This window comes from Fundulus heteroclitus, chromosome 1 (genome assembly GCF_011125445.2).
Source record: "Fundulus heteroclitus isolate FHET01 chromosome 1, MU-UCD_Fhet_4.1, whole genome shotgun sequence".
In the NCBI taxonomy this organism is placed as follows: domain Eukaryota; kingdom Metazoa; phylum Chordata; class Actinopteri; order Cyprinodontiformes; family Fundulidae; genus Fundulus; species Fundulus heteroclitus.
The window spans coordinates 15,733,324-15,746,321 of NC_046361.1; the positions used below are offsets into that span (position 1 = coordinate 15,733,324).

General features: G+C 41.5%; 1 protein-coding gene across 1 annotated transcript; it reads right to left on the reverse strand.

Moving 5' to 3' along the window:
• Nucleotides 1-555: 555 nt before the first annotated feature.
• Nucleotides 556-12,756, reverse strand: zmynd12 (zinc finger, MYND-type containing 12). Its single transcript, XM_012873417.3, has 8 exons — nucleotides 12,551-12,756; nucleotides 7,466-7,592; nucleotides 6,679-6,850; nucleotides 6,395-6,564; nucleotides 5,850-5,972; nucleotides 4,759-4,852; nucleotides 4,041-4,186; nucleotides 556-817 (listed from the first exon to the last, which is right to left on the reverse strand). Exons 1-8 carry the CDS (start codon nucleotides 12,688-12,690, stop codon nucleotides 686-688), a joined length of 1,104 nt encoding a protein of 367 aa, XP_012728871.2. The 5' UTR covers nucleotides 12,691-12,756; the 3' UTR covers nucleotides 556-685.
• Nucleotides 12,757-12,998: the final 242 nt, after the last annotated feature.

Consider the following 12,998-nt stretch of genomic DNA (forward strand, 5'->3'; position numbering starts at 1 on the left):
TTGGGGTTTCTTTGTGACCTCCTGGAGGAGTCATCGAGGCGCTCTCGGAGTAGTGAAGGCAGGCTTCCCGCTCATGGGAAGGTTTGCTGCGGCTGCGTGGTTGTGTGGGTTAATGGCTCTCAACGTGGTCGACTGGATTCCCGAAGCCTTAGAAACGGCTTTGTAAACCCTTTCCTGATCGGCAAAGATATCAGTGACGTTGCTTCTCAGCTGTTCTGGAACCTAGATGGAGGCATGATGTGTTTTATGTTACCAGACGGCCTAAAATCAAAGAGATTTCTTGTTACATGTCAGATGGTAAGTAGGCCTGGGTGTGGCAAGTCAAACTGATCCAGCAAAGCGTTTATCACAGTCACAGCCATGCCTTAACAAAAGGGACATTATTGTTTCACACAGGGACAGCTTGCTTTGGATAACACCCCCCCATCCCCCCAATTATAAATTAAATCAGCATTTGATAACTACACTTATTTACTCTGCCTGTCGTTAAGGGTGACAAAAACTGGCATCTTTACATTAACAAGCAGACGAGAAAACCAATCACAGCTGCATGAATACGTTTCAAAGATCGATTTATTAGCTGCTCGGCCGCTCTTGTGTATTCATGTGTGGAGAACTGTGAGGATTGGAGAGATGAGCGGAGTAGAGCCCAGAGAGGAATAACGTAGGCAGAGCAGGGTGTTGGCTAACCAGAGCCGGGCTGCGGTTCGGTCTGCAGACTCTGCACCTGCTGCAGCAGCCTCTGGACGGGTTCTGTCAGGTCATGTTTAGTTATCTGCTGGCTGGCCTGCAGGGCGGTGGTGCCAAATCCCAGTGCCTGGCTCGGAAACAAACACAAACACAGACGCTGTCAGTCTCCTGGGGAGAGCAAAGCTGACTTATATAATGACCTCCCAGAAACGAATCGCCGCATCCGGCTCCGTTTAGCCCACTTCGTCTGCCCTGACAACCTGACGTGCCATGCTCTGTCACACCTGGGCTCAAGTTCCTGTCGCTGGTCGTGCGATCACGTGCAGAGTTTACTCTGTCCGCAATTTGATTACAGTGGCTTTAACCACCTGAAATGTAGATGGGATGAAACTCAGACAAGTCTTTTCATCTACAAAAGTCAGACGCTGCATTTTAGCACATCACGAAACCCTGATTTGAATCGGCTCTGTGTGACAGAATAGCTCGCCGTTTCTACCCTGAGACAAAACTTCAAACTAATGCGAGGGAAATCCTGATGGGACCTGACTTGCAGGAGAAAGTGGGTCACTCAAGCAACACGATGTTCATAAGAACACAATGTGTTTTTAAAAAATATCAAAGGAGATTAAAGTTATTGTTTTAAAAAAAAAAAAAAAAGTCAATGTCCTGAGCTTAATCCGATAGGAATGTAACCGGTGGGCCTGAAACGGGCTGTTCATGTGGCCACGGCCCACCAACATTCCCGAGTCTAATTACTGCACTGCATGGGGCAGGGGGGATGGTCACCTAAAATATGTTTGTGTGTTTTTTACCTCAAAAAAGTATGCAGTGTTCGATTGGAAGTATCATTTGTTTATAGTCTCGAAGTTTTAGAAAACATAAAATTTTAAGATGATCTTATGTGATGTTGCAGACGCCCTATGTACAGTGCCTTAAAGAAATATTTATATACCTTAAACCAAAGGTGTCCAAACGTTTTGCGCCAGTAAATCACATTTCCACATTTTAAGCACTCGGGCTGTTTTCTTTCTCAACTTAAAGCACAGACCAATCCTAGACCAAGGTAATTCCTTGTCCTTAATAAAGTTAATTCCTTGCCTTAATAAAAGGAAGGTGTAATTTCTGGGCCAAATTTTCTTGGCCTATTCCCAACAAGAAGAACTTTCTTTATAACCCCTTACTGTATTCAGCTAGGTTTAATGACTGGATGGGCCCTTGGCAGTTCTTGAGTTAAGAGTCGCTCAATGTCTGTAACTTTATTTACTGCAAAGTGGTTAAAATCGGATCAACTCATACACAATGATTTTCCTGCGGCTGTAAAACTACACTGACTTGTTACTACCACAGGACAGGTATATGATGTTGTATTATGTTCTATATCTGGTCTGCTTCTCTTACTGGCTTCCATGTTTGCAGGAATCTTTTGCCAAGATAAAATACCAAATGCTGCGCTCTGTGTTGGGAACTCCTGAGAACTCTCATATGATTGGCTCAGGAACCAGGAAGTAAACAGGAAGTAGTTCCACACTGTACCTCTAGGTTTGAAAGGAGAAAAACTTGACTGACATTGTTGATGAAGAGGATTGTGGAGAGATGTTACATCTATCCCGGGTGACAAATGAAAATGATTTGGGTTGATTTTACAGTAAATATCTTACTTATAGCTCCTTTAAAGGTGACCCCATCATGCTTCTTTTTAAACCTTTAGGACAGGTCTATCGGCTAACATGTTCATTAAATGTTTTGCACACAATCATTCTCAAAGAATAGGATTTCACCTCCCCAGTTTCACCTATTTTGAACTCGTTAAAAATGTGCTGTTTTTATTTTCTGCAGATTAGCTGTAGCTGGCCACGCCCCCCCAACTCAAATGTCTTCCCTTGCGATTTATACAGGTGAAAATGTCGAAAGGCAAATGCACAGTGGTAAAGCTGTGCATCTTTGATCCTGAGTCAGACCCAGCAAGGCCTCCTGCACAACCAGCAAGAATCCGCCCAGTCAAGATGGCCACCACTCGGTCCTTCTTCAACCGGAGCACGACCAGCTACCATAACAGCTTTTGTTATGTGCAAAGTGATAACTCGGTCTGTCTACTGTAATTACACTCTACACACAATATTTTTTTTATCAAATGTTAAAATTGGGAATATGTCCGGGGACAACTTTTGTCTTGGGCAGGTCGTCTAAAACTGAGACTTTCCCCCGAAATTCAGTCGGTCTGCCTCTCACCCTAGGCTATTAATAGTGTTAGCGTTAGCTTGCGCTAAATGACGAATCATGTTCATGTAGAACACAAGTGCAAGGCACACAAGACAAATCATTAAGTACTTAAATCTACCTCATGTGTAGATGGTTTCTAGAAGCAGTAGAAACCCAACTGGAATTTGGGTTTTCATAATAGGTCATCTTTAAAGCTTAAAGAAACAACCTTTGATCTTTTCAATGTTTTGCTACATTCCTTCTGTGAGGATGCGTTTCTTCAGCATAGACAGGGATGATGGTTGGATTGGCAGATGGGTGGGAATAAATACAGGACAATCACAGAAGAAACTGGGTTAGAGGCGGCAAAGGGTTTGAGATGGGGGCATTGTGCATTATCAATTTCAAAATTACGCCCTACCTTGTGTTGTTGGTCCATCCCATGCAATCCCATGAAAACATATTAAAGTTTGTAGTTCTAAATAAACAAAATCCTGTGATCCTGAATATTTTTTTAACCCCCCCCCCCCCCCCAAAAAAAAGAAACAGGCACCTGATGAGTGTATAAAAACATAATACACTTTTTTAAATCCAGGGCGATATATTTTCTAAAGTTAACTCCACAGTTCACCTTTGTTAAGTAAAGGAAGAAAAGAAATTAGTGATTATGGGACCCTTGGTGGCTAGAGCAGGTATCGGCACAACAAATCCCGAACCCAAGAAATCTTCCACGTTACAAACTGAGATCTGACAAAGCAAGCCAGAAGCAAAATATGATTACCGTACTTGCATTGATAGTTGTGAGAGTGGGAGTAGAGTACGCATTTCTGCTCGCTTTGCAGAAAGAGCCCCGCTAGTATTAACCCTGACTCTGCTTCAAGACCTGCTTTATGGGAAGATTCGGATAAGATGGGCCTTTCTGGTATTTCAAATGCAGCAAGATCACAACACAACACAAATGTTTTCTTATTTTGGATGAATCACGAGAATCATCAAAACTCCTCCAGGTGACACGGTACGCAGAGCCTGTAGCTACGTCTGAGGTCAGATTGTCACGCCACCAATTAGCAGTAATCCGACCTTGAGACGATGCTGGGAAGGAAGATGAAACTGTGTCACACGGTCATACCTAACTTGATCCGGTCACTTACCTTCTGGAGGTCTCCACCGAGGAACCACAGCATGGCCAGGCTGTGGGCCAAGAGCGCAATCTGAGCGCCGTCTTTTCTGAACTGTTTTTGCTCAAATTCCAACATGGCTCTCAGCATCTCATCCATTTCAACTCGCTGGGATTGCTCTAGTTGACAGTCAGAGAAAACACAGAGGTTTTACTTAGTACTTAAATACTTTAATAATCAACAGAGCGTTATGCCACACACACACAAACGAATCAGGAGTTCCCTAAGCGTTCCGGTTGTGGAGTGTCTGTTCATTGTGTCGTTTTTTCCTGAGCATCCTTTCTCACCCACTCTCGTCATTGAGCGTCGGGAATTTGCTTTGCAGCTAACAGGCTTTAAATTAGAAGTAGGGCAGCAGCTGTGATAGGGGCAAGTACGGATGCTGCTCAGCCAGAGTTGTGTCGGATGGCAGCAGTGGTCTCTGGTCAACCCTAAGCACGCTAGCGTAAATCTGGGGTTTAACGTCTGGATCGCACAGCAAGACAGATCAGCTAAATATAGCACCGTCGACCTTGTTTTTTTTCAGTTCCTCCTAGTCTCATTCATTAGTTCACTTGCACGTTAATGGGCTTCCTGGCTGGAGTTTGGAGTGTGACGTAAGACGGACAGATGGTGACATTTTCTGTGTTGTTTGAGTATAGTGAGTATATATTAGATGTTTGTTTCACATAGTTGATAAATCAGTACGCACCATAAAAGGATTGGGATGACACGGCGCGCTTCTGGCTGATTTCCGTTCGGTGATACAGCAGATTGCTGAGATGCTTGTGCCAAGTATGTGCCACCTAGAAAACAAACAAAGGACTATTACATTAAAACAAAAAGAAAACAAACTTCATCACCTGGGAATGGAAAGAGGGAAGGTCTAAAAGTGACACGTTCGGCACGGCTTTTTACATTCTGGCTGAACCCGTCCTTCTGAGAACTGCTTTTCTGGTGCTTTTGATAAGATTAAGGAAGGATAAACCAAGACAACAAAAGAGGCATTTCAAGAAAATAAGACTTAAAGGCTCTCATGTATATTTGAATAAAGGGAATCTATTCAACAAGTGAAGCCCATGTACTGTGTAATGGAGAGTTGTTTTCAAGTAATACATTTCAGTTGTTTTTTTTCCCCTCCTGATGATTATGGCTGACAGCTAATAAAACCCCAAATTTCAGTTTCTTAAAACATTAGATCATATTTGACCAATAAATAGCAGATTTCCACAGGAATGTCAGCCTACTGAAAAGTATCTCCATCTATCCAGTAAGTGTAATCAATACTTGGTCAGGGGCCCTCTTGCAAAAAATGACTGCCAGCACTGTGTGGCATAGAACACATGCTGTATTATTTACATTTAACGTGTGATGTTGTTAAAGACTTGAAACGACTTGAAATTAGAAATTTAAGACTAGGGATTTAACTTGAGAAACACCTGTTTTGACTTGAGACCTGACTCTGACTTCGGAGTCCGTACTTGAGACTTGACTGGGACTTGCAAAACAGTGACTTGGCCCCGCCTCTGGCTATTACCCATGATTGTTTCAATTAACAGAAATAAACACTTGATACCACTCTGTGTGTAATACATTTATACACAAGTTTCCCCTTTTGAACTAATAGCATAAAAAAAAGGAACTTTTCCACAATATTCTAGTTTACTGAGATGCCCCTCCAACTTCCTGTGGTGTTGACTTCAGGCCCTGAAACGTCACAGGCTGCTTACATGACGTTAAATGCCACAGACCGCTAAGAGTGTAAAGAAAACAAGTAAAAGAACGGTGTTTGAATGGACAAACCTTGGAGTACAAGGAGCGAGCAACGGGTATCTTCCCCTGTCTGACAAACACTTCAGCCATTAGAAAGTAGCCCTTAGAGGCGTTGATGCTGTCTAAACCGTACTCCTCACTGGAGAAATATACCTGCAGTTAAAAGCATATACGTCCGTTTCAGTGTACAACAGTGTAATAACCTGTTCCTGTTAGGTCTGTCATGTTGATGTTATAAATCCTAACTGTTACTTTAGATCCACTTTGATCTACTTTATATATATTTTTAACTATAACATGAAGCAATGCAGATTTTGAGAGATTACAACATGTGGAGTTTTTCCGTAAACCCAGATGGATTCCTATGAGGAGAGCTAAGGCTGCTAATATTTGGTTGGTTCAAATGACTTCAAACGAACAAACAAATGTACAAAATGGACATTTGGAACAATCTACTGTAATGCTTATCTTTCTTAAAATGACTTGGAAGCAGTTAAAAAAGGGTCACGGATTTCATTCTATCAGTAAAATCCTTTTGCATAAACGTAAAAAAAACCAAACAAAAACATTCAAACATCGTTTGCGAAGTGATGGAGGGCGGCTTCCAGGTTTCCATCTGCCGCGTGGAATCGGCCCAGGCTCCTGTGCAGCTGCTGCTGGATTAAAGGACACGATTCTGGATGCTTCAGCACAACCCACTTAGCCTGGCACAGGAGCTCCGCTACAACAGCTAAATTATCCAGGCCTAAAAAATGTAAAAGAAGGCATCACATCATTATGCATATAAAATGATCAATGGGGGTAAAAAAAAAACTGTGAGATTTGACCCAAAGAAACATTTATTCTGCTCATCTCTTACCCATGTTGGCCTCGGCCAACAGTAAATAGGAGGGGAGGAGCTGGACGGTATTGGGGCCGTGCACGTCAATGGAGGTGTGCAGGCAGCAGTGAGCAGCAGGGAGCGCCTCTTCATATTTCCCCTCTGACAGCTTGCTTTGAGCCACCAACCTGCAGATCTCGATCAGCTCCGCCTGAGCCAGAAGCCAAACCCAAAAAGTTACAGCCACTCGTGCGCTTTCAAGAAACGGCTACAAAACAGTTCACAGAAATCAGCCGACGTGATCGGACACATCATCCCGTTTCTTTGAAATATTCATTGAGGGAGTGAAGGGAACTTGACTCGGCTGGTCCTGAAAATACTCAGCGCTCAAGACTAGAGACTCGGACAGAATTCAGACATCAGAAGCTGCTCATTTAGACATTCGAATCGCTTTCGGTTATATTTCAGTGACTACTTGAATAAAAAGAGAAACTCTCTTATTTCCGTATATTAAATAGGGCTGAAACTTAAAAAAGTGAGAGCTTTAGTTAAATGTCTTGCCAGGTCTCTTGTTAGACACGGCAGCAACAGCAGCGCTTACAGAGGGAAACAAAACTTTTATACAACTGTTGCTGTTCATTTGTCCTGCTTTGATTTGTTTCTGTGATCACAGGATCTTCCAGTCTGGATTATCTAGATTTGGAACGGCCGGTCCTTTCCAGACAGACAGAACAACTACTGAGGTGGTTTAGCTGTGAAACTCATAACAAAGCTGGATATTCTGTTTGTATACGTTTTCATATACATTCCCCCCCCAAACCTTTACCTTTCTTAACTGGTCGTCCCTGCGGGCGGCGTGATCAATCATCTCTGTCGGAGTACGTATGCGAACAAGCAGATGACAAATTCTTTCATGGATTCCCACCCAGTCGGCCTGCTGGTGTTCGGCGTTGCTAGAGAGATGTAGATGGGGAGACTGGGGATGTTTGTCTTTTTCAAAAGTTATTGATAGCTAAATCAAAAAAAATTCACCTGTGACAACCAACACCGACATTGTCACACCCTTTAGATTATTTTAATTTGGGAGAAAAACACATTAAAAACGCAAATACAAACATCAGTTTCATTTAAATTCTAACTTGGAGAGAAAATGGCTTTAAAAAAAATGGCAAAAGATCCCACTGTCAGGTTGAAAGCTTTTAACCTCAAGTGAAAATAGCCAACCACTGGATAAAATGCAAATTTATTTTCAGCGCATTTGTGTTTTAACAAAGCAGGTGAACACAAAATAATTCCCTTGTATGAAACCTGTGAATGATTCAGGAATTTCACAGCTGGCACAGAAAACTCAAATTTTACAAGTGCAACATTCAACATTATTTTGTACAGCTGCCTTCTTCAGTCACTGTCATTGCCAGAGGCAGTTGTCTTGCCCATTTCATCTCTAAAATAGGAAGGTAAATTTAAAAATATAATGAGATAATAGCATTTCTTGTCAACGTGGTGTTGGTCGTCATATGTGATAACCAACACCAACTGTATTTTTTTTTGGTAATAGCTAAGCTAACAGCTACATTTGTGGGCTTAGCAGAGAAAAGAACTATTCTGCTTGTAGGATTCACTTTTTTCTTTGTACTGGCATCATTTTTAAGCTTCAAACATTCTTCTTGATAAACCAGTCATTTTTTTTAATACATAAAAATAAAAAAACATATTTTTAACCAAAAGAATTACAGGTCCTCTCACCGCTATGCTGAATGTCTTTTCCACCAAATATTTTGACCAGTGGCCCGGTATTTAGAAATTTTGTGAATGATTTTACAGAACCCTCTGCTTTGCTCAGATATGATGAGTTGTGACAACCAACACGTGTGAAAACCAGCACCGATCTCCCTACGTCTCTAATCCATCACATGTATTTTTCTCTCTGTCTCAACACCTTCACTTCCAAGAAGTCATAATGACTTCATAACCTCCAAGAAACGCTCTCTTGTTGAGCAAAGGAATCAGGATGCACTGCGAGTCACGCTGCACGCTGGCATGTACCGAGTATTGTGAAGTACCAGAGGAAAATAATGTATGACAGTAAAAAAATACATACCTGAATAAACGAATAAAACGACTGTTTTGAATTCTGCCAACATGCTGAGATGCCATCTGAGTTCATGGAGGCCATGATACACTGAAAGCTATAATAACTGGTCTGTAATTTGGTTCTTCTGGTTCCGCTTCTCTGCACACTCTTGTGGAAACTGAACGTCTGTTTCTGTGGAGGATGTTTGCGCTCTCTCCGTTGGGTTTGTCTTTCTGAGCAGGCAGAAATCTGGCCGTGCCACATCACCGCTAACAGAAGCCTGAGTGCTGCTCAGCCGGCAGGGAGGAAAAATGTAATGCCCCGTTTGGCGGTTTCCCTCTAGCACAATGTTCTGGGCTGCCTTTAAACTATGTCGCTAAAGTGCTTCGCAAAAGTCTTCAGACCCGTTACACATTTTGTAACGATGCAAAAACCAACTTGAGTTTATTTCATTCGGATTTCACGAGTTAGCCCAACACAAGAAGTAGTCTATTATCGGACGTTATGGGAAAAAGGTTACATGTTTTATTTTATTTTTTTTAAATCTCAAAATAGGTGCCGTTTAATTGTATTCAGCCTCCCTGAATCTTAATTTTACTGGCTCATCGAATCCAGCGTTTGCCAGCTCCTCTTTGCAATTAGCTTGCAGGCTGATTGCCTCCATGCCACGCCGCATTGATGCAGTAATCTGTGCAAAAGGATTCCCAACCAAGTACTGAGTGCATTAATGGACATTTTCAAATGTTTGATTTTGTTTTGCTGTTATAATTTTTTTTTTACTTGGTCTGAGGAAATATTCTAATATTTTGAGATAGGATTTTTGAGTTTTCTTCAGCTGTACGCCATAATCAGCGATATTAAAACAATAAAAGGCTTGGGATATTTCAGTTGATTTGCAATGAATCCAGAATGTATGACATTTCATGTTTTTTAATGGCATTACAGAAAATAAAGAACTTTATCACAATATTCAAATTTTCTGAGACAGTCCTGTAGGTCGGTACTTGGACTTAGCCGGTTTTACGTAGTGATAAACCACTTCACAATAGCTTTAGTTAACTAAAGGATAAGACAAGATTATTTATAAAGCACTATTTGCACACAAGGCAATTCAAAGTTCCTTACATAAAATCAAAGGAAGCGCACTAAAATAACAAACCTATAGGCTTTAAAGTCCATAATTTAGGGTTCGTTGGTGAAGTTCATCGATCAAAAAGCAGTAACTAATAATGTTCTTACCCCTGCTTAGGATTGCCCCGCATTTAGCTCAGTCCATCATTCCGTCAACTCTGACCAGCTTCCCTGTCCCTGCAACCCACAGCATGCGGCGACCACCATCATGCGTCACCTTTGGGGTGGTGTGTTTGGTCTGATCTGACTAGAGAACCTTCCTTTGCACGGTTGCTGCACCCTCTAGACAGCGGGAGGAAACTGGGAACTGGGACTTCTCATGATTTTCATTCAGCAACGGCTTTCCTCTTGCATTTTTCCACAATGGGCAAATCTGACAACAGATTTTCCCGTCCGAGCTATGGATCTCTGCAGCTCCTCCAGAAATACCGTCGTTTTGTTTGGCTGCTTCTCTGCTTAATCTTCTTGGTGAGTGTAGGTGCGTGGCCATGCGTCAACTGGCACGCAGCTGTGACATGTTCTTTCCATTTTTGGGGATGATGGATTAACCAAGATCCAGATATCGTTTTATAACCTAACCCTGCATTGATCTTATGCACAGCTTTATCTCCGACCCGCCGGATTTGTTCCTTGGTCTTTATGATGCTGTTTGTTCACTAATGCTCTCTAACTAACCTCGAGGCCTGAACAGCTGAATTCATACTGAGATTAAATAACACACAGGAGGTCTGTGTTTACTAATTCAATAATTTATGGAAGCAACTGGATTTTTTCTAAGGACCTTGTTCTTATTATGTACGCCCAACGGCACTCGAACGTGGTGGCTCCCGACTGGTCCGTTTAACTCCTCTAACCAGCTTACTGCTATAAACTGCCACCCCCCCCCCCCAAGGATGACCCAACTCCACTGTTAGACTTTAACAAAGTGATCTCATTTTGGCAGAGAAAATGATTACAAGCTTAAGCGCTGAGGCTCTTACAAAGAAACAATGCAGGCGACGTCCCCAAGAAGAAGAGCCCTGAATCATGACGGCACGTCTTTTTCTAAAATTAGACACTCAGGGGAGCATCCTCACATACCTGAAGAAAAAAAATGTGTCGTTATGGAGACGTTATCTGTTTTAGCGACATGTGAATCCTTGTGTGTCTTCAGAGGCAAATGCACGCTTCTCATCCACACAGTGCAAATGCTCCAATAATCAATCCCACTTTATCAGTTGAACCAATTCTTACTTTTAGCAGCCAAAAATAATGCAAACATTTAATGAACAAATTATTAACGACCTCCCTTTTCAGGTGTTTCCTGACAACAATGTTTAATTTTCCTTCTGTACTTTGTCTTTAAAAAAAAAAAAAGGTAATATACATTTAAATGTGCAAACAAACAGATAATGCAGCATACTTCTGAGAGGCACTTTTAATTAAACCATGTAAATACTAATGCTTTAACAAAAACCTTTATGTTGTAATCTAATGGATCAGCACCGGTTGTTTATATATGTATTTTGTATTCCTGATCATTTGCATTTAAATAAAAAGTTTTTCCCCCCTGCTTTTTCAGTATAGAGGCTTAACAACGAGCATGCACAGTAAGTGGCTGTAAGCTCCATGAGACTGGCTTTAGTGGCTCATCCCTTCCCATAAATCCCCACAGGGAGGGCCACCACATGCTACTGTTCACTGTTCTGCCGCTGATGAGGGGTTTACCCAGCCAACACCATCTTGTGTGCTCTGTAACTGAGCAGAAAGCCAACGGCAATCAGGATTTATAACAGGGAAAAAACAAAACAAACTCAAAGCAGATTGTTTGATGACATTTAAATAACACCAGCACACGGGGTGAACCAAAAATAGTATTAGTTAGCCGTAATGTGCAGTTTCCAGCTGTTTCTCTCCTTCACTACAGCAGCCACATCGACACGCTCGCGTTATTTCCTTCTGCGAATAAGTGGTTTACACCGCCACCTAGCGTTCAGGCGGCGTACTGAGGCGGGCAGCAAATTAATGTCAACCCATTATTTTCACTGAGTGCTAATCGCCCGCTGTTAGAACGAGTCGCTGTGAAGCCACCAGCCGCCATATTGGTACTCCCTATTTTCCCCCAGTAACTAGGAAATATGCATCGAATAACGAGGATTTTCTCATGTTCAGGGGGGGCTTAAAACTTTTAAAATGTCAAATGCCATATACTTTTATGTTATGTTCTAAAACTATCAAGTACTGAAAAAGTTATCTGCTAAAATATTTAGCATTTTATTCATTTAGATATACACATATAACATTTATAAATATATAAATAACAATATACAAAAACATATATTTACATATACGTATACATATATACATGTTCAAATATTTATATATACATATATGTATATTTAATATAAATAACATGTAAAATATTTCAGCACCTAATTTCCCAGTAGTTGATAGTGTTAGTACATCCACTGACTGAAGAATTATCTATGAAACGTTTTCACACAGCCAGAAAACTGCTTGTTGTTGCAACCAAATCCTGTGGGATTCAGTGAGAGTAGGGAGTAGCAAGATGGCGGCCAGTGACTTCAGTTTTTCGGCAAAATCAGCACTCCAGTGTATTATATAGCTCAGTGATTATTTTATACATTGCGTCCACAAACAGGGGTTGTGCGTTCGCAGGACGTAAAATGTTAAGATAAGCACAGCTAATCGAGAGAGAGAGCTTACCAATAGAACGTGACCCGACACCTGTTGCACTGGAGATACGCTTCCCTTTTACAGAGTTCACAAAACTTCTCCTTTCCTCTGGGGAAGGCAAGGGGCATTATGTTCGAGGTAACCCCCGAAGTTTGAAGTTCAGACTCCATTACTTCCAGAGAGTCTCCGTCCTCACTGCGATTTAATCACGGCTTCCGAAAGAGTTTGGGGTTGCTATGGAAACGACTTTTAGCTCTATGGCTCTGGCCATGTCGAAAAGCTAGCATACATTTATTTTTAAGCAGGATCTGAAACAAAAAAAGTAAATAAACATTGTATTTTTTTTGTCTTCCACGTAAATAGGTAGTAACAGGTGAAACAGTATCAGTATTAGTATTATGCATCTGTGAATAAAACCTTTAATCCCAGATATTAAGAAACATATATTTACCCAAATGACTCAAAGTTCATGAGTTTT